This window comes from Mustela nivalis, assembly GCF_964662115.1.
Source record: "Mustela nivalis genome assembly, chromosome: 9".
NCBI lineage: Eukaryota > Metazoa > Chordata > Mammalia > Carnivora > Mustelidae > Mustela > Mustela nivalis.
Window position 1 is genome coordinate 12,544,359 of NC_139028.1, and position 23,613 is coordinate 12,567,971.

At 42.4% G+C, this 23,613-nt stretch overlaps 1 protein-coding gene across 2 annotated transcripts in view; it reads right to left on the reverse strand.

The window, feature by feature from the left end:
- Positions 1 to 606: 606 nt before the first annotated feature.
- ALKBH8 (alkB homolog 8, tRNA methyltransferase) overlaps positions 607 to 23,613 on the reverse strand; it is a 51,126-nt gene continuing 28,119 nt past the window's right edge. For both annotated transcript variants that reach the window (XM_082682758.1, XM_082682759.1), the window contains exons 8-12: positions 21,845 to 21,951; positions 11,985 to 12,136; positions 9,015 to 9,271; positions 2,372 to 2,521; positions 607 to 1,534 (exon numbers count right to left, since the gene is read on the reverse strand). In XM_082682758.1, coding sequence (XP_082538884.1) covers positions 986 to 1,534; positions 2,372 to 2,521; positions 9,015 to 9,271; positions 11,985 to 12,136; positions 21,845 to 21,951 — 1,215 coding nt within the window. In that variant the 3' untranslated portion in view covers positions 607 to 985. The remainder of the gene's footprint in view (positions 1,535 to 2,371; positions 2,522 to 9,014; positions 9,272 to 11,984; positions 12,137 to 21,844; positions 21,952 to 23,613) is intronic.

Sequence of the window (23,613 nt, forward strand, 5' to 3'; positions counted from 1 at the left end):
GAAAACTGCTGATTGCACCCAGATGAGAACCAACTATGAATGAACTAGAAATACCCAATGGTGACACCGCAGCTTCAGCATTACGGGCATAATTAGGTCTGACTGACAATTCTAACTTCTGCTACTTTGACAAAGGAATTACAAGAGTGTACAAGGGTTGCCTTTAGCATCTAACTCAATGCATTAGGGGGACCAGTTAATTCTTGGTAATAAGCTACCGTCAGGATTAGTGGTTATCTCAGCCATTTAAAAATAAATCTTTTGTTCTCATACATCCTCCCACTATCTTACTTTCCCCCATGGCATTCGGCACCGTCTAGCATACAGTGTCTATTTATTTGCTTATTGTCTGTCCTTCTACAACGAAGTACCAGGAGGGCAAGAGCTTTTGTTCTTGTTCGCTGCCCTACACCCAGTTCCTAGCACAGTAACGGAGACATAGTGGGGGTTCGGTGAGGATTTGTTGGATGACGTTCCTACTGAGGTGTGGCATCTTACCGAGCACCTACTATGTGCCAAGGCCTGTGACAGTAGGGCGAGGGGACAGAGTGTTATCAGCTGTGATTTCACAGAGTTAATCATCAAAGATAAAACTTCAGACAGTTCTCTACTGACCAAGAATATTTTCTTTATTAAAATGTTGTACAATGACATCACTAAGATTCTACGTGATTTAGGTCAATCAGTAACATGTACAGCATAAGTTTATCTTCAATGTGCTGTTTTCTCGCCCCAAACACTTCACAGACGACCTCAGTCACTTGTACAAACACCCTGTTCCTCCCCATGTAGGGGGATAAAATGAGGTCAGCCACAGTAGGGGACAGGATGGGTCCTGAGTAACCTCTGCTCCCAAATTTCTCTCAGGCGTGCTCCTCTGGGACTTTTCCACTCGTTTTCTCTTGAATGAAAAAGACAGTAAGTTTAGCCTCCTTTAAGAAACCAAGTGAGCCTCTCTTGCCTGTCTCTGTCTTCAAGGAGACAATCAGACTTTCTGAAGAATCACACACCAGTTGCCCTGGTCATAGTAGCTCTGCAGCAGGTGGACACCACTCAGGGTCTGGCAGGCCGCCTCCAGCTCGCCCTCACGGAACACGTGGTAGTAACGATGGAACACGGCGCCCGGGGCCGATCCTGCCGCACCAACGGGCTTGTCCTTCCTGGGGCTGCCCTTATGGTGCCAGGGAACCAGTAAGTCTTGAGCATGAAAAGAAGTCCTGTTAGTGTGAACAGGTAGCCTGGCATCCGTGACATCGCTGGTGTTACCCCCTTCCCCCGGGCAGTCGGGAACGGCTGGGACACAACACGGGGCGTCCTGGTCACCCACGTCAGGCACCTGCCCTCCCAGTGACAGGGGCACCGCTGCTGCATCACTGTCCGTCTCCTGTTCCTTTCCTTGGCTAACTCTGTTTTCTCTAAGATACTTGGATTTCTTCTTATTATATTCCTGTTCCATCGCCCAGACATAAATCAGTGCCGTCCCGCCAGGCCTCAGGAGTCGAACAAGTTCTCGGAGAGCTGCCACTCTGCGCTCCTAGTGAAAAAAAACCACGTTGCCCTTTATCGACCGGGAGGAAAGGCAGAGAGCAAACAGGAAAGTGTAAGTGAAGACAGGGCTGTTTTCATTATGATGAACAGCCCAGAAAATCTTGCAAAATACAAAGCAAAAAAAGAAGAAAAATGGAAATTTTGTTCTGTGACTGAGGGAGTGAAAAGTGTCAAAGAAACAGGGAAAAGGGCATTTTTAATTGTGTTAATAAAGCAGAAGCATAGGTGGTTATCCATTTGATTTCGTTTTGAACTCAGGTAAGCTGGTCAGGTATACAGAAATGCCTGGTAATGCCGGCTCGGGGGAGTCTGTAAAATCATTGCTTAGGTTAGGGGAGAAACCCCGGACACAACGGAAAAACAAGCTGTTTTTTCTTATAAGAAAAATATAAAACATTAAATTCACTTGTTTCAAAACCAGGAACGTCTGTGACGAATTAAAAGCATGAGTTAAGCTCCTCAACACCTGAGTTTTGAAAAAAGAAGACAAGCAGGCGGGAAGGAGACGAGTCAGGGAGAGGAGCGCGGGCCCTGGGCCAGGGAGCTCCCGGCCGTCTGACGGCGGAGCTGCGGAGCCCCTGGACCTCGGAACACTCGGGCCGGCCGCAGGCAGAACCAGGCGGCGCTGAAAGCGCGTCCCCCCGCCCACCCCGGCCTCGCAGGAGCTCGGGCGCCGCGCACCTCCTCTGCGAAGGGGGCGAAGGGCCGGGCCACCAGGGAGAGGACGGGGCGACCGGAGAAGCTGCGACTGGGTCCACCGCAGCCACCCGGGAGCACGTCCTGCCCCGAGCTGCAGTTCTGGGGAGACTGAGGCAACACTCACGGCGGTGGCGAGGTGGTGAATCACGGCGATGGAGAGGCAGGCGTCGCACGAGCCGCTGCGCAAGGGCACGGCCAGCGCGTCCCCGACCAGGGCCTGGAAGCGCCGCTCGCCGCAGATGTCCGCGAGGCTCCGGCTGCGATCACAGCCAATCTGCGGCAGGGAGAGAGAGAGAATTCCGGAACGGGTTGGTCGGACGTCCCGAGAGCCCCCGAGCCACGGCGTACCCGCTACCACACGCTCGGCGGCGGGAAAAGCTGGGAGGCGGGGAGAGTCTCAGTCCCTCCAGCCGGCGCGAAGGCCCGCCGGGTACCGCAGGGCAGCCTTTCCCTCGGCACCAGAGTCGAACCGAACTCGGAGCCGCGCGTGGAAATACAAGGAGCAGAGTAAAGACGACAGAGGTGGACACGGGAAGTCCCCACTGGCATCCAGTGCATCACCCACCAGAATCCAGAGCTTTGGGTAACGGGAACCGTCCCCAAAACACAGACTTCTGGTCCTTTGTGGGGGCCTACAGGTGTCTCTCAATACAAACTCTACTGTGCTGGCCCCCACAGCAGGAGGACGGCTGCGGTCTTTGCCCGCTTCTTTTTACCTTTCAATACATATGACTGTACAATCAGAAAATAAAATCCCCAAACAATAAAAAAGTAAAATAATTAATTTCATTTTTTTTTAAAAGCTTTGAGTCTTGTTCTGTTTCAGCACTTAACCCATATACATCAAGAATAAAGTGCTGAATTCAAACTTTGTAAAATGCTATTTAATGAACCCTTTTCGTCTAAGCCAACCATTGTAGGGGAACAGCAGTGTCCCGTCATGTCCCCAGGGAGGGAGGCCTCTTGCGCCATCGCCATCCACAGGGGCCTGGCTCTGCTTGACATGTTTGAGAGCAGGACTGTCCCTCTCCTCTCCAGCTCTGCTGTTATTTTTGTACCCAGTTTTGCTGTTTAGTCCCGAGAGTATCCTGTGTGCACGTGTGCGTGTGTGTGTGTGGAGGACCAGAGCAATGAACAGTGTACACAGGTAAACTGAGAGACGATGTGGGGAGCGGCATGAGAAATATTAAATCACTAATTAATAATTATCCCCAGGTATTTCTTCTTAACTCATTCTCTACAAGAGAGAAGAAGCAACGTGAAAGAATTCAGCAGACAGAAGCGGCCTCCTCAAGCTTGGATTTGCTCATTTGAATTTAAGATGCAGTGACCACTGATTATTAGGGTTCCCTCAGTCTATCCCAGAAAAAGAATAGAGTCCTCATGTCAAAACAAGTCTTAAATCACGCTGCCATGCTAGTTAGACTTAATGATGAATCTGCTCAATTTCTAAGTGGTATTAAACAGCTTCTATATTCCATCCCAGAGCTGCATTAATCTTTGAAGCATAATGAAAGGCACCAAGCTAGAGGTAAAGCACAGCAATGTCCCCTTGATATATCCTAAGATGAGAAAGTACGAAGGCTCACTCCTAACAACAGCGGCGCAATTCCCAATTGACTCCTGTCTCTACCTCCGTGGGATACATAACTGACTTACTACTTTTATGTCTTTTCTTCCATATTCTATGCTGCTGAGCCAGCAACCACAGTACCAAGCTGACAATACTACTCACATAATTCGTGTATTACAGTCCAGGGCTTGTCACCTTATTTCACAATAAAATTCAGTTAACGGAGTCAGAAGTCTCAAGTCGGTCCAATTCTGACAGATTGCTATAGATCTTGCTAAAAGTCAACAGGAAAAAACCCAACTTTACTACAAAACAAAAACTAGGAGAGAGAGCTCAACGAAGAAGGAAAGTTATTGCCCGAAAACCACAAGAAGGCAGAACAAGGAGAAGAGCAACCAAACCAAACCAGAGGAAATGTCCTTCGTCCCACTGCCAGGCCGCTGCACATCTGTATGGGGGGCCCCCCCGTGCCAACAAGAGACGGGGATGGTTTGACTCACAAACCAGCAGGTCGAGGGGAGACAGGACTCGTGCCTGGTGCACGACCTCCATCCTGTGCTGATTCTGCCCGAGTCTTACACACAATCTTCGTCAAATCATCATTAATTTGCTCTCTTCCCTTTCTATTTTTAAATTTCCGTAAGTCTTTGGAACCAAGGAAAGCACCTAGAATGTGAAGGGCTCCCTAATCACGTTGCATAATGTCAAGTGTGACAGAATATGGCTTATTTATAAATGCAATTTATAAATACATTTATTAAAGGACTCATGTAAGGCTACGTAATTCTGTGTGCTGGACAGTCAGTGACATGAAAACACACAATGGCTGGGCTTGAAATGCGTACTTATTAATTTTTAAAATCTTCAACAAAACATTAAACATGCAATTCCTGAAAGCCTGGTAAAAAATGAAAAAACATTCAACCTAGTGGTCAAAGGTGCAAACTACAAAACAAGGTTTCATTTTTCTTCCAGTGAAGTATTGAAAATATTTTAAAACCAAAACACACCACAGTGAGGGCAGTAAGAAAAACTGCCCTCTGAAGCGCTAGGACAGTACAAATGGACGCCACTGATTTCCAAGAGCCATCTGATGCACCACATTTTAAGGAGGATAAAATGTTCACAACTTTTTTTTTTTAAGTAGGCTCCATGCCCAGCACAGTCTCAAGCGGGGCTTGAACTCACGACCGTGAGATCAAGACCTGAGCTGAGATCAAGGGTTGGCTGCTCAACCAATGAACGACCAGGCACCCCAAAAACATGTATAACTTTTGACCCAATAATTATTCTTCTAAAAATTCATCCAAAAAAAAAATTATCCAAAAGACAAAAAAAGCTAAGCAAGCTAAAGAAACAAAACAGAATTGCCTTTTAACTGGAACAGCCACCAGATAGGCCAGCAGACTCTGTATTAACGACCTCAACCCTGAACACACACCCTGAAGTTAGCTGCTGCTATTACACGGCTAATGAGGAAGACTGGTAAGTCATCCGCCCCAAGTTAAAGTAGTTCAGTGGCAGTGCAGATTCAGACCTGGGCTTTTCTCACTCCAAACCCCATGTTCTTCCTTCCGTCAGACTTTCTCAGGGCAGATGCTTGTCCCTGCGTCACTTATAAAAACCCCACACTGAACATGAGGAAGCATCCAGTAGCCTCTCCCTCACCGAGTGTTATCAAGTGCAGGAACTGAGGAAGGCTACCCACTCACATGGAAGTATGAAGAGATACGAATGAGTCATCAAGGTATACGCACACTCGGGACGATACAGGTTACAGGAAAAACACGGGAAGGACATCTCTCACAACAAAGTACTCTTTTAGGGGGTTAGGATTACAGGCAAACACCTTTCCTTTTTGTCCATTTTCTGAATTGTAGCTGTATTAGTTTTATTACTTAAAAAAATACCACACTTTTAAGCTACTAAGGAAACCAGCAAGATGGGGAGAGGAGACTGGCAGTAAGGGGCTAACAGCACGCAGAATGGGCAAAGCCCGTCAACTACCGTGAAAACAGCAACCAGAAGTCTCAAGCTAAACTAGCTGAGTGATCTAGGAAAGCCACTAAACGTCTGTTTAGTCATAAAAATGCCAACTTCTTAGGGTTGAGATGAGAACCAAATGAAATGATGTGTATTAAATGCTTCACTCCGCAAATGTTGTAATGACTACACAGAACAAAGCGGGGACACGACTTCTCATCCTAGGTTCTAGATACACAGAGAAATCCAGGCGTCCTCAGTGTCTGTCACTCTGAGTGAAGGCCCAGCCGTTTGTTCTGAGTCTGTCCCGTCTCCTTCAGGGTTACAGGACACAGCACCGTATATTCTGCTTTGCATGTGAGAAACTGAAGGCGAACTCACAGGTTTGCTCCTCGCCGCTTAGCAAACCATCGACAAGCTTCCATGATGTGCCAAGTAGCTGATTTCTGCCACATCTGAGATGACAGCCAGCTGTTCTGTCAGCAGAGTCGGCCTTTAAGATCTCTGTTAGCAGAACGCCACAGAGTAAAGACCCTGCCGCCGGAACAAGATTCTAACACTTCTCCTGATACCATGGAACCTTGGGACTGTTTTCCTGTTGGTAAAATGGGAGTGGTAGTAATGATCTCCTACACCCTGTGAGAAAACACAGCTCAGCACTTCGCACACACTGTTAGTGGCCATTCTGTCCTTTCCATTACTGGGGTAGTCAATGGTTCACACACAAAGCAAAACAAAAACAGAAATGTTCAGAGGGTCTTAAACAAACACATCTCCAATTCTTATCAACAGATAATTGGCATCATTATTATTAGTAGCTTTGCAATCCCAACTTTTTACAGCAACCCAAGAAAGTCTCTACAATGTATTAAGTAGTTATTTATCTGAGAAATTTGGGCTGAAAGTGGTCTGAGACCAACGCAGAGAATCATCACTTAGTGAGTGAGTCGGGCTGAGCTCTGGGTACGTACTATCTCATCTACTGCTAGGAAAGGCGGCAAGTTTCCTAAAGGTATAAAGTCTTTGCTTACAAAATTTACCTCTGAACATAAAGGCAGCAGCCAGTGCTAATGACAGAAATGAAGAGTAACTAAAGATATCTAAAAAATGAAAAGCAGGGGTGCTTGGGTGGTTCAGTTGGTTAATCACCTGCCTTTGGCTCAGGTGATGATCCTGAGTCCCAGGATCAAGACCCGCATCAGGCTCCCGGCTCAGCACGGAGTCTGCTTCCCCCCTCACCCACCTCCCTCTCACACACACTCTCTCTCTCCAATAAATACATTCTATCTCTCCAATAAATACATAAATCTTAAAAAAAAAAAAAAAAAAAGATACCCCTGGAACAAATAATACATTCGATGCTAATTTTAAAAAAAGAAATAAGAAAAAAAGAAAAATACCCCTGAAACAAATAATACATTTTATGTTAATAAAAAAAGAAAAAGAAATTAAAAGATGAAAGGCAGCTTATAAAACAATTTCCATGAGGGCTTAAGCTAGTATTTAAAAAATACATTTTGTTAAGGAATCATGTAATAATATTATAAATGTTTTTTTTTTTTTTTAATTCTGAGGCAATCCTATGTGTGCAGACTCAGAATGCATGCCCCAGGTGATACCCCCTCATAAATATCAAAAAAATGCACATATTTTCAGGGTCAAAGACGGCTGCTCAAAATACATTCAAATACACAGGCGGGAGCTTCAGCAGCTTCCCTCTGCCATCCGTGACTCCATTTCTGGTATAACAAACACCGGACACAAGGCATCTTCATTCTCGCACCGACACCGAACCAACACCTATGGAGCCTTCCCAAGAGGTCAGGCCCGCAGCAAGCTCTGCAAATTGCACGTGCCAACCACAAAATGAATATAAATAATGGGAAGTGACTAGACTTGTGATTTTCTAATTCTTCAACGTGAATTCCTTCTTGAACAGATTCAGATTTTGGCAAATCATGTTTCTCAACTCTAACAGGATAAGGCAGTCGGGAGGACTCCGTTCCACCCAGCTTCCCGCCCATGGGTGCCGTCGGGCTCGATAAAGCTGTGGGTTAGACCACGAAGGTGCAAGAGCAGAGCTCTGTGAGGGACGTTCTGGACAACACCTGAAGATGACAGTGTCAGAAGACATCACTCTGATTTTAAGTGGCACACAGAGAATTCTTCCACATGAACAAATCTAACTCATTAGACCTTATTCTTCTTAGACTAAAATTAAATTATAAACATGATGACAATACATGGATACTAATGTCTTATCTCGATGAAATAAAATCTGTCTTCTAATGCACGAACTCTGCCTTTCCTCAAGCGCAGCATAACTCACTTTGCTCATGGAAGAAGTAAAAATACAGACGGTGCGCAAGTGATGTCGTCCGGGGACCTGTGGGTGCGCACTGCTCTTGCTGTCCCTATCCACCCTCCTGAATTTAGTCCTCCTGCCCCTAATCTTGAGAAAGGGAGGCTTTGGTCCTCTCAGAGCAGCGATGACATGGGGATTTACAATAATGCACCAGTGTAGGGAGAACCATCTCCTTCCTAGCACGGCAGAAAAAAAAGTGGACCGCAGGAAAGAAATCACAGCAACTGGAAACAGAAATGTGGCAACAGAAAGAAGTGGATTCAGATCCTACCCCTTGCGCTGTAACCTCGATCACATGGTTTAAGCTACTTAAGCCCTGGTTTCCTCAAGAGTAAGACACCAACAAATAGTAACCTTTATTTTTTCCTACTGTGAGTAAAAGAACACTATATTTGGCATCAGAGGCATGGGTTCAAGTTTCAGCTCTGTCCCCTAATTACAGGACATCAGGGAAGTAATATAGTCTGTGAGTCTCAGTTGCTTCATTTATAACAGACAGATGAAAATATTAGCTTTAACTTCCTCACATTTAGAAGGATCAAAGCAAAGAAAGTGGCTTCTCTAAATATCCTTTCTGACCTGTGAAAAGTTTAATAAATTTAAGATAGTTTTACTGATAAAATAATCAAAATCTAAAGGGAAGGGAAAAACACAAACATACTCTACAAATAATGGCATTCATGCCCACAAATTCTCAGGGGAATAAAAAAAAAAGGAGTACTCATAAATTTTCCATCTGTTGGTTACAAATTTTCATCAGTGACCTAAAAAACAGCATTCTAGCAGAAGGAAGAAGGTGATAATAACAGACAAAGCCAAAAAGGAGCCAGAAGCAAAGTGACTTACCATGTATAGGTCCTGATTGATGCCAAGATACTTTCCATTTCCACAGCCAACATCGGCCACTAACGAACCACTTGGCAAAGCTTTCAAGAAGTCCACGACGCGCGGCCATGGGGTGTGCCTCGTGCTGCTGAAGTGCCCGGCAATCTCCTCGTAGACCCGATGGACGTGCTCCCGCTCCAGCTGCGAGGCTTCTCGAGCGCTCCCAGGAAGCGATGGGGAGGTCTGCTCCGTCTGGCTGTCACAGACCAGAGGGTAACCTAATGGAAAAGGAAGGCAATACAAACCTCTTCTTTCTATCCAGTGGTTCATACGGTATCATGTTTTCTTAAATGATCTAGCAATTCAAGGCAAATTCAATGGTAAGAGATAAGCAGGCTCTGATTTAACAGTTTAAAAACAGCTCTTACCCAACAAGTCCAATTTCGTGAGTGAGGGGCCAAATAAAGAGAAGGGGAAAATCCATCTGCAACAGGACATGAACTGCAGTTCTATAACAGCCTAACAATGCAGGTGCCTAGTTCATCCGGGGATGAAGGGTCCTTTAATTTAGGAAAGCATCTTGATGGGCCTGGCCTAACCAGAAGAAATTTAGCGAATTCACAGGAGTTAAGGTTTTTCTCTTGGTGAGCAAAGGAAACAGGAGCTCTGGGGCAATACACTAGCACTCTGGGAAAAACAACAAGACCTAGGAGAAAGTGTCATTTGGTTATGACCACAGCATTTAATGAACACCATTTGAAGCAGTTTGTACAGATGGCCTCAATTCTTACTGTAACACCATGAGCTGGAACTACTGCGTCCATTTCACAGTTGAGGACACTGAGGCACAGAATGCTAAGTAACAATCCTTAAGTGACAAAGATGGTAAGTCACAGAGCCAGGATTTGCACACAGGCAGTGGGGACTCAAGAGCCCACAATCTCAGTGACAACAGAATCAACATACCCTAAGGAGAACACCATTAACTCAAGGAGATGACAAAAGGAAGTTGAGGATACACTGTTATCCTAATTAACATCCTAATTAAATGGATTCTGAAGTTGTTCCCTCTTCCCTGCAACCCATCTAACACTCATTTTAAATCCTTGCCTGTTCTCTGTTAATTTCCCTTTATCTTTGGCAGAAGTCTATGAGCCACATCTTTTTACTGCAGCAAAGACAGGAGGAAAGAGCGGTGCTCCCAGAAAAGCCACAGTCAGGACAGAGGCAATAAAGAGAAATCACGTGGCAGCTCAGAAGTGGGCCGCAGTGTACACGGCTTCGGGAATTCTCCCTAACTCTAATCAGAGGGGGCCCAACCTCAAGAAAGAGATGGGAGAGAGCTTGTGTCTGCTACCGTGTGAAGGGCAACTCTAAACATTTCATGCAGAATTTAAGAAAACCCGACGGCTCTAACAAATGTAGGTGACAACAGACGGGTTACCTTGTATCTTGGGCACATCAGGATTACACTACTGCATACACGACAGTGACCCTAAGCCGGTCCTGGCAACATTATACTGTTTTAGAAATTATAAACAGCTAAGTAATCTAAAGAAAGGGGCATTCCATGGGGCGCCTGGGTGGCTCAGTGGGTTAAAGCCTCAAAGCCTCTGCCTTCAGCTCAGGTCATGATCCCAGAGTCCTGGGATAGAGACCCTGCATCAGGCTCTTTGCTTGGCAGGAAGCCTGCTTCCTCCTCTCTCTATGCCTGCCTCTCTACCTACTTGGGATCTCTCTCAAATAAATAAAATCTTTAAAAAAGGGGGGGGGGCAACACTTATCCTTAAAAATTCACAAATTTTGACCAAAAGGATGCAAAAAGATGGCCTTGAACATGAAAAACCTGTGTAAACTGAATATACAGTCAGACCTTCTATACTGTGCCTTGCGTTCAACTAATTTCCACAACAAAGAAACCTCTGCAGAAAAAAACCAGCTTGTCTCTCCAACTGTACCTCAGGTTCCTCGAGAACAGGAACCTTGAGAAAGGTCGTGCTTTAATTTTCAGTATCTTGTAAAACTAGGGACAACGTCAGACATTCAACAAATATGAAATGCACTTTTTTAATTGATACAAAAATTTGCTGTTTCAAGGTCTCAATGACACTTTTAGCAAAAGAAACAAAAATTTGTTTTAAACTTCACTAACATCAAGATAACAAATATAGCAAAAAAAAACCCCAAAAGATATAAAATATACCAATTTTAAGTTTTCTACCACATACTATTTACAAAATGAAAGAGATTTTTACTCAATGAGTCCAAGACAATTCAGAATAACATCTTGACAAGTTTTTGAGCATTTCTTTTATTCCCTCTTAGATTTCCAAATTGGCCCAAACACAAACTACTGTTTATGCCCTTAGAGTATCTAGTTACTTGGAACAACTGGTCATCTCTAACTCCTCGCTAGGTTAATTAGAAATAATTTAGAAACTTGACAAGCTGTTTCCAATAAAACCTACTTTTGTACAACTGATATTTTAATGGCCTAAATTTTATTTAGCACTCTCAACTGTGCCTTCAATTTAAAAAAAAAAATGTTTAGGGGCACCTGGGTGACTCAGTGGGTTAAAGCCTCTGCCTTCGGCTCAGGTCATGATCCCAGGGCCCTGGGATCGAGCCCCGCATTTGGCTCTCTGCTCCACAGGGAGCCTGCTTCCTCCTCTCTATCTCTGCCCACCTGCGATCTCTCTCTGTCAAATAAATAAATAAATAAAAATCTTAAAATAAAAAAAATGTTTATTTGGCATCCAACTATGCTTAAGTACTATATGTAGGGAAAAATGGAGATGAATAAAATGCATTCCCTGCCTTTAAGGAATATAAACTCAATGGGGGTGGTTAAGAAAAATCTACATTACACAGAATATGAGAAATGCCATTAGAGAAGTTAAAACAAAGCTCTCCATGGTTCTGATGGGACTTTAAAAGATTTTTACACTAGATTTACTCCATTTTACAGTAGAACCAAAACTATATACTTACTGCAATTACACGGTGTTTGCCTCACTTTCCTAAAGGTAAACGATGTCCTTATTCCCCTCTTGCTTAAAGTTAAGTCGCCAACATCACTGGTGATAATTCCACCTTTATGACCCTTGGATGCTTGAACAGTATCAAATTTCCTGGGTGTGATTCTAAAAACAACAGTCAAAATAATTTATTTAACATTGTATTTAAAAAAATATTTCATGTCTTTTTAAAAATATTAAGGGAACAGACCAAATTAAGAATTTACGGCAAAAATCTATTGGATTCCCCAAATTGTTAAGCACTACATAATAAAAACAAAGAAATAGAAGTCTCTATTTTTTAAAAAGTTATCTTCAGGGTAATAGTAAAAGAATGTACACTAACAAATTATTCAAGAAATACAAATAGAATAGTAACAAATATTTAAATTTTTTTTTTTTTTAAGATTTTAAGTAATCTCTACACCCAATGCGGGGCTTGAACCCACAACCTCAAGATCAAGAGTCCCATGCTCCTCTGACTGAGACAGCCAGGCACCCACAAATATTTAATTAATACTAATTCTGAGGAAAGAGAAAACAAGGAACAAATAGAGCAAAAAGGAAACACATAAACAGTAAACCTAAATCCAATCAATAATTATGTCAAATGTAAAAGGACTGTAATATGCAATTAAATAAAGAACAAGGAATGTCAGAATGGGTTAAAAAAAAAAGTCCAATTATATGCTGATTACAAAAGTCAACCCCCTTAAAATAAGGACATAGAATGGTTGAAAATCAAGATAGGAGGAAAAAATAAAAAGATACAGGGGCACCTTGGTGGCGCAGTAAGTTGAGCATCGGCCTTCAGCTCACGTCATGATCCTAGGGTCCTGGGATCAAGTGGCCCATCGGGCTCCTTGCTCAGTGAGGAACCTGCTTCTCCCTCTCCTCCCCATTGTGTTCTCTCTCAAATAAATAAAATCGTTTAAAAAGGGGGAGGCACCTGGGTGGCTCAGTGGATTAAGCTTCTGCTTTTGGCTTGGGTCCTTGGACCTCAGGGTCCTGGGATCGAGCCCTGCATCGGGCTCTCTGCTCAGCGGGGAGCCTGCTTCTCCCTCTCTCTCTGCCTACTTGTGATCTCTTTCTCTGTGTGTCAAATACATAAATAAAATCCTAAAAAAAAAAAAAAAAAAAAGATAACATACAGAAGGCAAGTATTTTGCATGTTCCAAGCAAAACCAAAAGGAAAGTGGTATAGCTATCCTAAACAAAGCAGGATTCAAAAGCATAAATACTGCTAGAGATGAAAAGGGACAGTGAGCTTGAACTCATGACCCTGAGTAATCCAGAGTCTGATACCTAACCAACTGAGCCAGTCAGGAGCCCCAAAAAGGGACATTTCATAATAACAACAGTGTCAATACGACAGGAATATATAAACACCACGTATATTTATTTATATGCCTCTAACAACACAGCCTCAAAATATATAAAGCAAAAAGCAAACAAAAAAATAACAGGAGAAACAGAGAAACACCTAATAATCATTGTAGCTTTGAACACTTCTTTCTTAGTAAGGGAGATCTAGTTGAGCGTCAAGATCATCAACATCAGAAAACCACAGATAACAGAACAGTTCCAGGCCGCCTGACATTCTCACCAGTACTTGGTATTATCTGAGTTTTTAATCTTCATCATTTTAGTAGGTGGCAAGTGGTATGAAATTGTGGTGGGTTTTTTTCTTTCTTTTTTTTTTTTTAAGACTTTTTTATTTGAGAGAGAGTGAGTGTGCATGCACGAGTGGAAGGAGGGGCAGGGGAGAGCATCTTCAAGCCGACTTCCCCCTGAGCCTGCAGCCTATCTCAGGACCCATGAGATCAAGACCTGAGCCAAAACCACGAGTGGGATGCTTTACCAGCTGAGCCACCCAGGCACTCCTGAAACTGTGATTTTAGTCTGCATTTCTCCGATGACTGAGGATACTGTATCTCCCCCCATGTACTCATTAGCCATTCACTGATAATTTCTTTGGTGAAGAACCTGTTCAAACCTTAAGCCCAAACCTTTGTCAGATACATGTATTCGGGATATTTTCTCCCCATGTGTGGCATGACTTTTCATTTTTTTAATGATATTTTTTTGACAAGTAAGTTTTTAATTTTGATGCAGTTCTTTTTTTCCTTTTATAGTGTTTTCTAAAATCTTTCTTTAAAAACCTCTGCCTACCCCAAGGTTGCAAAAATATTCTCTTGTATTTTCTTCTAGATGTTTTATAAGTTTTACTTTTACATTTAAATCTATGCTCTACCTTGGGGCACCTGGGTGGCTCAGTCCGTTAAGCGCTAAACTCTTGATTTCAGCTCAGGTCATGATCTCTGGGCCATGAGATCAATGAGATCAAGCCCCAAGTCAGGCTCCATGCTCAGTGGAGAGTCTGCTTGGGATTTTTGTTCTGCTTCTCCCTTACCTTTGCCCCTCCCCCAGCTTGATCATGCTCATGCTCCCTCTCAAAATGAATAAATAAATCTTTGGGGAAAAAAATCTATGATCTACCTCATATTACTCTTTTTGTTAATGGCTATGAGGCAGATCATGGTTCATTTTATTTCCACAAGGACATAGTTCCAGCACCACCTGTTTATAAAGTTTCCTTCTACATTCAATTGCATTGGTGTCTTTGTCAAAAAATAACTGGCTGTGGGGCTCCTGGGTGGTTCAGTTGGTTAAGCATCTGCCTTCAGATCGGGTCAGGATCCCAAGGTCCTGGGATCGAGCCCTTCCCTGCTCAGCGGGAAGTCTTCCTTCTCCCTCTCCCTCTGCCTGCTGTTCCTCCTAGTTACACTGTCTCTCACTCTGTCAAAAAATTAAAAAAAAAAAAATTAACTGACCTGATATCTGAAAACATATTCTGCCCCACTGGTCTGTCTATCTATACACCAACACTACATTCTTTTTTCTCTCTCTCTTTTTCCAGACAGGCTCGACATCCAGCCTAGAGCCCATCATGGGGCCCGAGCTCACAACCCTGAGATCGAGACCTGAGCTAAGATCAAGAGTTGGACATTTAACAACTGAACCACCTGGGCATCCTATACACTTTTTAGATTACATAGCTTTAGTAGATTTTAAAAACTAGGTAGAATAAATCCTCCAACACTATTCTACTTTAAGACTGTTTTGATTATACTACATCTTTCACGTTTCCTTATAAATTTTAGAATCTGCTCATCAATTTCTATAAAAAAGTCTTCAGATTTCTAATTGGAACTACACTGAAACATTAGATAAACTTGGGACAAATGATAACAATATTAAGCTTCCTATCCCTGATAATGGCATCTCTACCTCTTCATTCATTTTGGTGTTCCTTAATTTCTCTCAGTAGTGTTTCATGATTTTCAGTGTATATGTGTTGCATAACGTTATTTTTGTTAAATTTATTCCCAAGATTTCAATCTTCTGAGTCCAAGTTTTCTGCTGGATATACCCTACCTAATCTGTCTCCTTTAGAGGTGGGTTTTACATTCAGAGAGAACATGCTAAGCCTGAAAGATCTCAGCAAGTTATTAAAAAGCATAATTTCATACTTAAGTGGTTGATGCCTCTTTATAAGGAGCTAGGTAAGTTTTTTCTACACATCTAAAAAAGAGAAAGTTCAACCATATAATTAAAATGGATTTGATCCTAAAATGAAAAAATATAATGTATTTCAGTTCTCAATTTTCATTTTGTCATTGTTATACTATTACTTCAATCTGTTGTTAGAAGTCCCAAAAGGCAACAAAAGCAAAAACGAACAAGTGGGAATACATCAAACTGAAAACCTTGTGCACAGTGAAGGAAACCACGAACAAAATGGAATGGCCACCTCCAGAATTAGAAAAAATATTTTATATTATATAACTGGTAAAAGGTTAATATCTAAAACGTGTAAAGAATTCCTCAATAGCAAAAAACCTTCTAAAAAACAGGCAGAGGATCTTAATAGACATTTTTCCAAAGAAGAAATTGAAATTCAATGTCACTAATTATTGGGCGAATACAAATCAAAACCACAGTGAGGTATCACCTCATACCAGTAACAACAGCTATGATCAAAAAGAAAAGAAATGACAAGTGTTGGTGAGGGTGTACAGAAAAGGGAGCCCCTGGGCACTACTGGTGGAAATGTCGTTTGTGCAGCCGCTGCGGAAAACAGTGCAGAGATGCCTCAAAAATTAAAAATAAAACTACCCTGTGATCTAGCAATTCTACTACAGGATCTTTATCCAAAGGAAATAATACCAACTTGAAAAGATACCTGCATTCCATGGTCACTGTAGCATCATTTACAACAGCCAAGACATGGAAACAACCTAGCGTCCATCAATGGATGAATGAAGTTAGATAATGTGGTGTGCCTATTTTTAAAAGCATTTTATTTTCATAGGCTACAACCTTGCTATATTCATTTTTTAGTTCTAGCACTTTTTTTGTAGAATGGCTAGGATTTTCTACATCCACAATCATAAAGAGTTTTACTTCCTCCTTTCAAATCCCTATGATTTTTATTTCTTTTTCTTGACTTATTATACTATGTAAAACACCCACTGTAATATTAAAGAGAGGTGATGAGGGCAGACATCCCTGCCCTGTTGAGTATCCTAGGAAAAGGCATTCACTATTTCAATATTTCACCATTAAATACGATATGAGCCGTGTATTTCTCAGAGATGCCCTTTATTGGCTTGAAGAAGTTTCCTTCTTGTCCTAGTTTGCCAAGTTTTTATCACGAACAGATGCTGAATTCTGTCAAATACATTTTCTGCATCAATCAAGATGATTAAATAATTTTATCACCTTTGTTCTTTTTATGTCATGAATTATATGGCTTGGTTTGAAAATGTTAAGCCAATTTTGCCATCCTGGAATAAACTCTACTTGGTCATGATGTACTTTCTTTTTTATATATCGTACAACTGGATTTTCTCCTATTCTGTTCAGGATTTTTTTTTTACCAGTTACGAGAGACATTGGTCTGTAACCTTCTGTTATTGTATGTCCTTTGTTTTGGTGTCAGGGTATGCTGGTCTTATAAAACACATACGGAGAGTGGCTCTTTTAAAAGAGCTTGCACCAAAAGCAATTTTTTTTAGAAGTAAAAGCAGGCAAACATTGCCTGAATTTATATGACTGTTACCCTGATAGAGGAAAGTAAGTACAACTATGGTATTAAACAAAGTCAAGATAGCTCAGAACAACGTGTATCCTGAAACTCTTATTAGCAAGTAAATTTCCCTCTTGAGGGCCAAGTAGTTCTCTATCACAGCTTTTTAAGTCAATTACTTTACTTGCCTAGAATTACATCTTAGACAAAGACCAAGCAGTACTTAACTGCTTTTGGAACCAATCTCAGATTTTTAGGAGTAGGTAATCCATGTTAAGATTAATCCTTAACATGAATTCTTTTAAACATTGTTGAACATTTTTTTTCCTCCCTACTCAAATTTATAATCCAGTTGAAAAAAATATTAAATAAAAAGAGAAAAACCTTTTTTAGACTTAAATAAGAGTTCATTAGAAGAGACATCTCAAAGTAGCAGAAGCAATACAATCTTTAGGAGTTTAAGGGAGAAATTATTTCAGGTTAATGTCCCCAGAAAAAGTTTTACATATCAAAAGAAAGAGCTGAGCTCTATATTAAAAACAAGGAAAAGGAAATTTATTGCACTGAGTGCTGGCACAGGAGTAAAGGCCCGAGGGCATAGCAAACATCTGGAGAAGAAGAAGCGATCAAGTCCAGCCAGATTGACAAGGTTAAGGACAGAATCTGAGGCCAGACTGCCTGTCTTCTCATCTTGGCTCTGCCACTTAATGATTTTGTGACTTTGTGCAAGTTACATAACCTCTTTATGCTCCAATTTCCTTTAAAAATGGGGACAAAGCCACAGAACCAACTATCCACTGTGACTTGTATGAGTTAAGCGAGCTAACTGCGTGAAACTTTGAGAACAAGGCCCAGCAGAAAGAAAATGCTCCAAAAGTAATTTAAAAGGAGAGTCAAATAAACTTATAGATAAATGCCTGCCAAGCCAGTCAAATAACCTCAAGGAGGGAAGTGCGTGGGTTTGCCTAGAAACACAGTTTGCTGTTAAACACATACGAATGGGTTTCATTTTAAAACAACAAAATGTTTTCTTCCACTTTTCTTAACACACTTTCTCACTCACTCTAGCTTCCCGTTCCCTACTTCTTTTTTTTTTTTTTTTAAGATTTTTTTTATTTATTTGACAGAGAGAGATCACAAGTAGGCAGAGAGGCAGGCAGAGAGAGAAGGGGAAGCAGGCTCCTTGCTGAGCAGAGAGCCCAACGCGGGGCTCGATCCCAGAACCCGGGATCATGACCTGAGCCGAAGGCAGAGGCTTAACCCACTGAGCCACCCAGGCCCCCCCCCCCCGTTCCCTACTTCTAATACAGACAAAAATTTACTTCATTTTCAAGCAGCTCTGTCCCAACACAAACACAACAGCGGGGGAACAGTGACACAGGCCAGCTGATGCTCAGGCTTAGCGAGTGGCAGCACAGAGCACGGTGGGGGGAGCCCAAGAACGCAGTCCTCGTCTACAGAAGGCCACAGACGGTCCCCGGTGGCAGGGCCAAGGCATCCAAGGGCCCACGTAGTCAGATTGCCCAATTTCCAAAAGTAGCTGAAGACTCACAGTTTCAGGTGAAAGCTGCTGATCTGCACATGCAGACAATTCATAAAAATGTTATCCCGGGGACCACCACTGGCCCAGCCAAAGAGAACATGGCCGCCCGCTGCATTTGCCTCAGGGCCTCCCAGGCTGCCCATTCTGATTTAAGGCATGGCAGCTGGAAGAGTAAATCCGAACTGCAGCGAAGTAAGAGTCTGGAATGAACCTTTCAGGGCAGAGTTTATCAACCTTTTTTTTTTTTTTCTTAAAGTAAACCTTACCCTTGATACGGTGCTCGAACTCACAACCCCAAGATCGAGAGTCACATGTTCCACTGACTGAGCCAGCAGGAGCCCCAAATCAACCTTCTTCAATTCCTGTCCCTCAGTAGTGCTTTCTAGTACTTGCTTCCAGCACACAGATCAAAGTAGTTTGTTTTTTTAATCAAGGTGTATGTCCTATGGTTTATGCATATTTTTAAGTGTATTAAATGTGCTTTTTCAACTTATTCTCCTGTCTACCCAGAGATTCTGATGAATAACTCCACGGTTGGTGTATTATTTGGTCAGCCTCTATTTCTATCTCTAACTGTAGCCCCTCCCTCCCTACCCTACCCCTACCCCTTCTCCTCTTCACTACACACACACACAAACTCGTAATACAGGCAATGGGTTTCAATGGGAGCCTTTAAAAAATAATACTGAGGGGTTTTGTTCCCTGAAATTATTGTAAAGAATTTTGATTCTAGAGAAAGGTTTAAAAATAAATGTTGCCTACAATTCAATCTTACAGAGATAAATACTCTTAACATTTAACCACACAATATTCTTTCTTTTTTTTTTTTTTTAAGATTTTATTTATTTGAGAGAGACCGAGAGGGAGCATGCCCACGCACACATGCAACGAGGGGATAGGGGCAGGCAGAGGGAGAAGCACACTCCCTGGTGAGGCAGGAGCCGACGTGGGGCTCAATCCTGGGCCCCCAAGAAGATGACCTGAAGGCAGACACTTAACCAAATGAGTCACCCAGGCGTCCCCACACAATATTCTCTCAACAAGAAAATAATGTGATTGGGGGATTTAACCATCTGCCTTCCTTCAGCTCAGGTCATGAACCCGGGGTTCTGGGATCGAGCCTCACACTGGGCTCCCTGCTCAGAGGGGAGACTGCTTCTACCTCTCCCTCTGTAGCTACCCCCTACCCCCTCAATGCTCACTTGTTCTCTCTCTCAAATAAATAAAAATAAAGACTTTTAGGAAAGAGAGAGAGAAGAATGCAATTGAAATGATGTTTAGGAGAATTCATCTGTACCATTATCCAGAATTTAAAATATGTTTATAAAAAGATCTATGAAAAGTAATTTTTCATTTTGTACTTGCTGAAATACCATTACTCTTAAGTTTAAATGCACCGATAGTAAAAATGTTTAAACTTAAAAAAAGAAAACGTGAATATTCTCAATTCTAGAAATACTTGAAACCACTGGATCACCTCACCATTTTCATTTACTGAAAGTGAAAATATTTTAGGTGGCCATGAAAAAATACATCAGGTAAATTTAAGCCTCATTGCACAAAATCAGGCTATCTGTTTTTATGGCTCACCTTCAAGACATGTTACAGAATCATTTACATGTTCATTTCCTTGATTTCTTAAATGCATCAGTTAAAATCTCCAAGCAGGACTTTATTAATAAGCACAGAACTCAGCAGTATTTTAAGCAGAATACACGTAAATTTCAGTAGTGCGATGCTTCTCCTCCAAAGGCTAAAGCTATATTCTTGCCGAATGTGCAAAACCCATTTCTTTGAGATTAGAGTCAATCAAACAAACTCAAATTGAGGGCCATTCTATAAAACAACTGGCTCCCTTAAAAATGCCAATGACCAGAAAGATGAAGAGAAGTTGCGGAATTGTTTCCAAGTAAAGACGACTGAAGAAAACGGACAGCCAATCACACGGCAGAGTCCGGGAGCAGAGGGCAAGCAATGCCACAAACCACTGACCAAGATTCTCTGCTTGACCACACTGCGGTCGGACTCCCCTGAGCTCAGCTCGGCCCCACCCTTGGGCATGTCCGCCAAAAGCCCCACTTCAGCAAGAATCCTGCTGAGTCAGTTTAACCAGAATCCCCCCGGTACCCAGCAAATGCCTCACTGCCCTGCGATCCCCCAGCTGACACGTGATGAGCAAGAATCCTTTGGTCCTTGGCCAGAACCTACCCCTCCCAACCCCACCCCTGCTGATGCTTCCACTGGGATTTTTCCATGCACTGCCCTGCCCCACGCCCACTCCCAGCTCCTCAGCTGTCTATCCCGACCTTGCCTGTTGTAGCTGGGATCCAGCCCAGTTCTCCACTGCCATTCCTTTTCTCCCACCGCGATAGCCCCTGAGTAAATCGGGTCTGGCTCCTGTAACTGCCAGCAGTCTTCCACAGTACTGTACTATGAAGTACAACTAGCAGAAGTTAATGACAGGTTGTATAAGAATATTTTATCAGTGCTGGTGTTTCTGAATTCGAGTTGCACAGCAGTTTTGTATCAGGGGTCGGCAAACTTTTTCTGTAACAGGGCCAAACAGTAAATATCTAAGGCAAAAAGGGCCACATTCAGTTCCTGTCGAATATTCTTCGCTGTTTGTTTTTTACAACTCTTTAAAAATGTAAAACCCAAAATAACAATCATAATTAATAATCACAAAAAATTTTTAAAATACAAATAAAAATGTAAAAACCATTCTTGACTCGTGAGCTGCACAAAGCAGACTAGGGCTGAATATGGCCAATGAGCCATGGTTTGCCAGCCCGATACAACGAATATCCTTGCTCTCAGGAAATAAGCAGTGAAGGACGTAAGAGGAAAGGAGCAGGATGTCTGCCGTTTACCCTCAAATGATTCATCACTGATAATAACGGTAATGTACGAGAGCAATAAAACACACGGTCAAATGTTCACAAATGGCAACAACTGGTAAATCTAGATGAAAGGTGAAGGGAGTTCATTATCTATGCTTGCAACTTTCCATTAAACCTAAATTTCATCAAAATAAAAGGTTATTATTTAAAATAAAACGGGCACAGAGGTCCATGAGGGTTGAAACCTGGACACCTCGATGTGCAGACACGGGGCACGATTCTGGTAGCTCAAGCAGGAAAGAATGAGAATGCTCACCAAGCAAGAGGCATTCTGTCCCCAAGGTCATTTCAATACGTACCCATGTGTCCAGAGGTATCTAGATTCCCCGGTCATCACCAGCAAACTGCGACGAGGCAACATGACTGGCACTGTGACACCATCTGGGTGCTTAAAATCCATGACAATCTTGAAGAAAAGACAAAAGCATAAAGATGAATCCAAAACATCACTATTCCAAGGACAAGAATAATTGATTGATTCTGGCTCTCTTTCTCAGTTCATAGAGATTAAAACATGATAATGTTTATAGAAGAGCATAGCAAAGCGGTCCTCAAACTTCAGAGCACATAAAAATCAACTGAATGGGGCACCTGAGTGGCTCAGTTGGTTAAGCATCCGACTCTTGATTTTGGTTTAGGTCATAATCTCAGGGTCCTGGGATCGAGCCCTGCAATGGGCTCTGTGCTCAGCACAGAGTCTGTTTGAGATTTCCTCTCTCTCTGCCCCTCATCCTGTATGCTCTCTCTCTAAAATAATAAGTAAAATAAATCCCTAAAAAAAAACAAGCCAACTGGATGGCTAGAAAACCTACTTCTTCCATAGGTTCAAACTCGGCAGGTCTAGGGTGAGGCTCAGGAGTCTGCCTCTTTAACAGTCGCCCCAGAAAATTATGATGCAGGTGGTCTGAGGACCATACGTAAAATGCAAAACACCAAGGCAGTGGTCAAATGCTAGGACTCAGAGCTAAAATACTCACATCCTGACCCTTGCATTTGCTAGCCACATGACCCAGGACAAGCCACTCAATCCCTTCGTGGCTCAAGGTCTTCAGCCCTTAGAGGCTGGTTACATGAATTAAATATACCACGGTTATAAATCACAGTATCTGGCACAAAATAAATATGAAAAACAGCAGCTATAGTTATTCATAGGATATTAAAAATTAATTAATAATCCCTCCAAACAACCATGAGATGCCTATTCACATATTACCCATTTTGCCTTTAAAGCCACTCAACATTTTGGATATTAAAGGCTAATTTATGGGGCGCCTGGGTGGCTCAGTGGGTTAAGCCACTGCCTTCGGCTCAGGTCATGATCTCAGGGTCCTGGGATCGAGTCCTGCATCGGGCTCTCTGCTCAGCAGGGAGCCTGCTTTCCTCTCTCTCTCTCTCTGCCTGCCTCTCCATCTACTTGTGATTTCTCTCTGTCAAATAAATAAATAAAATCTTTAAAAAAAAAATAAAGGCTAATTTATAAAAGATAATAAAAAATACAATGTTTTCAGCAATTCTTCCTAAGTTGTGCTCAAGTATTATTATGGATAGCAACCTATAAAGATACAACACCCAGAAAACTGTTTTTGTCCTCTGGAACCCAAACCCCAAAGAGTTCAGTCTAAACGTAGCAGTAGCTGACAAACGTGAATTCAAAAGTCATGACACAGGGCTAGAAAATATTTTTTTTTATTTTTTTTTATTTTATTTATTTATTTGACAGAGAGAGAGAGATCACAAGCAGGCAGAGAGAGAGGAGGAAGCAGGCTCCCTGCTGAGCAGAGAGCCCGATGTGGGGCTCAATCCCAGGACCCTGGGATCATGACCTGAGCCGAAGACAGAGGCTTAACCCACTGAGCCACCCAGGTGCCCTAGAAAATATTTTTAAATGAACAAATCACTCCACTTCAAAATAAATACCCATTATCAGTGGGAGGAACAGAATTTAGCATCTTTGTTAAAGGCTAACGGTTGGCGTGGTACCTGGCACAGTGCGTGTTAGCTACAGTTACTATCAGCAATATTATCTGTCCAAATTCGGTAACAGATGTGAGAATTCTTCATAAACTAC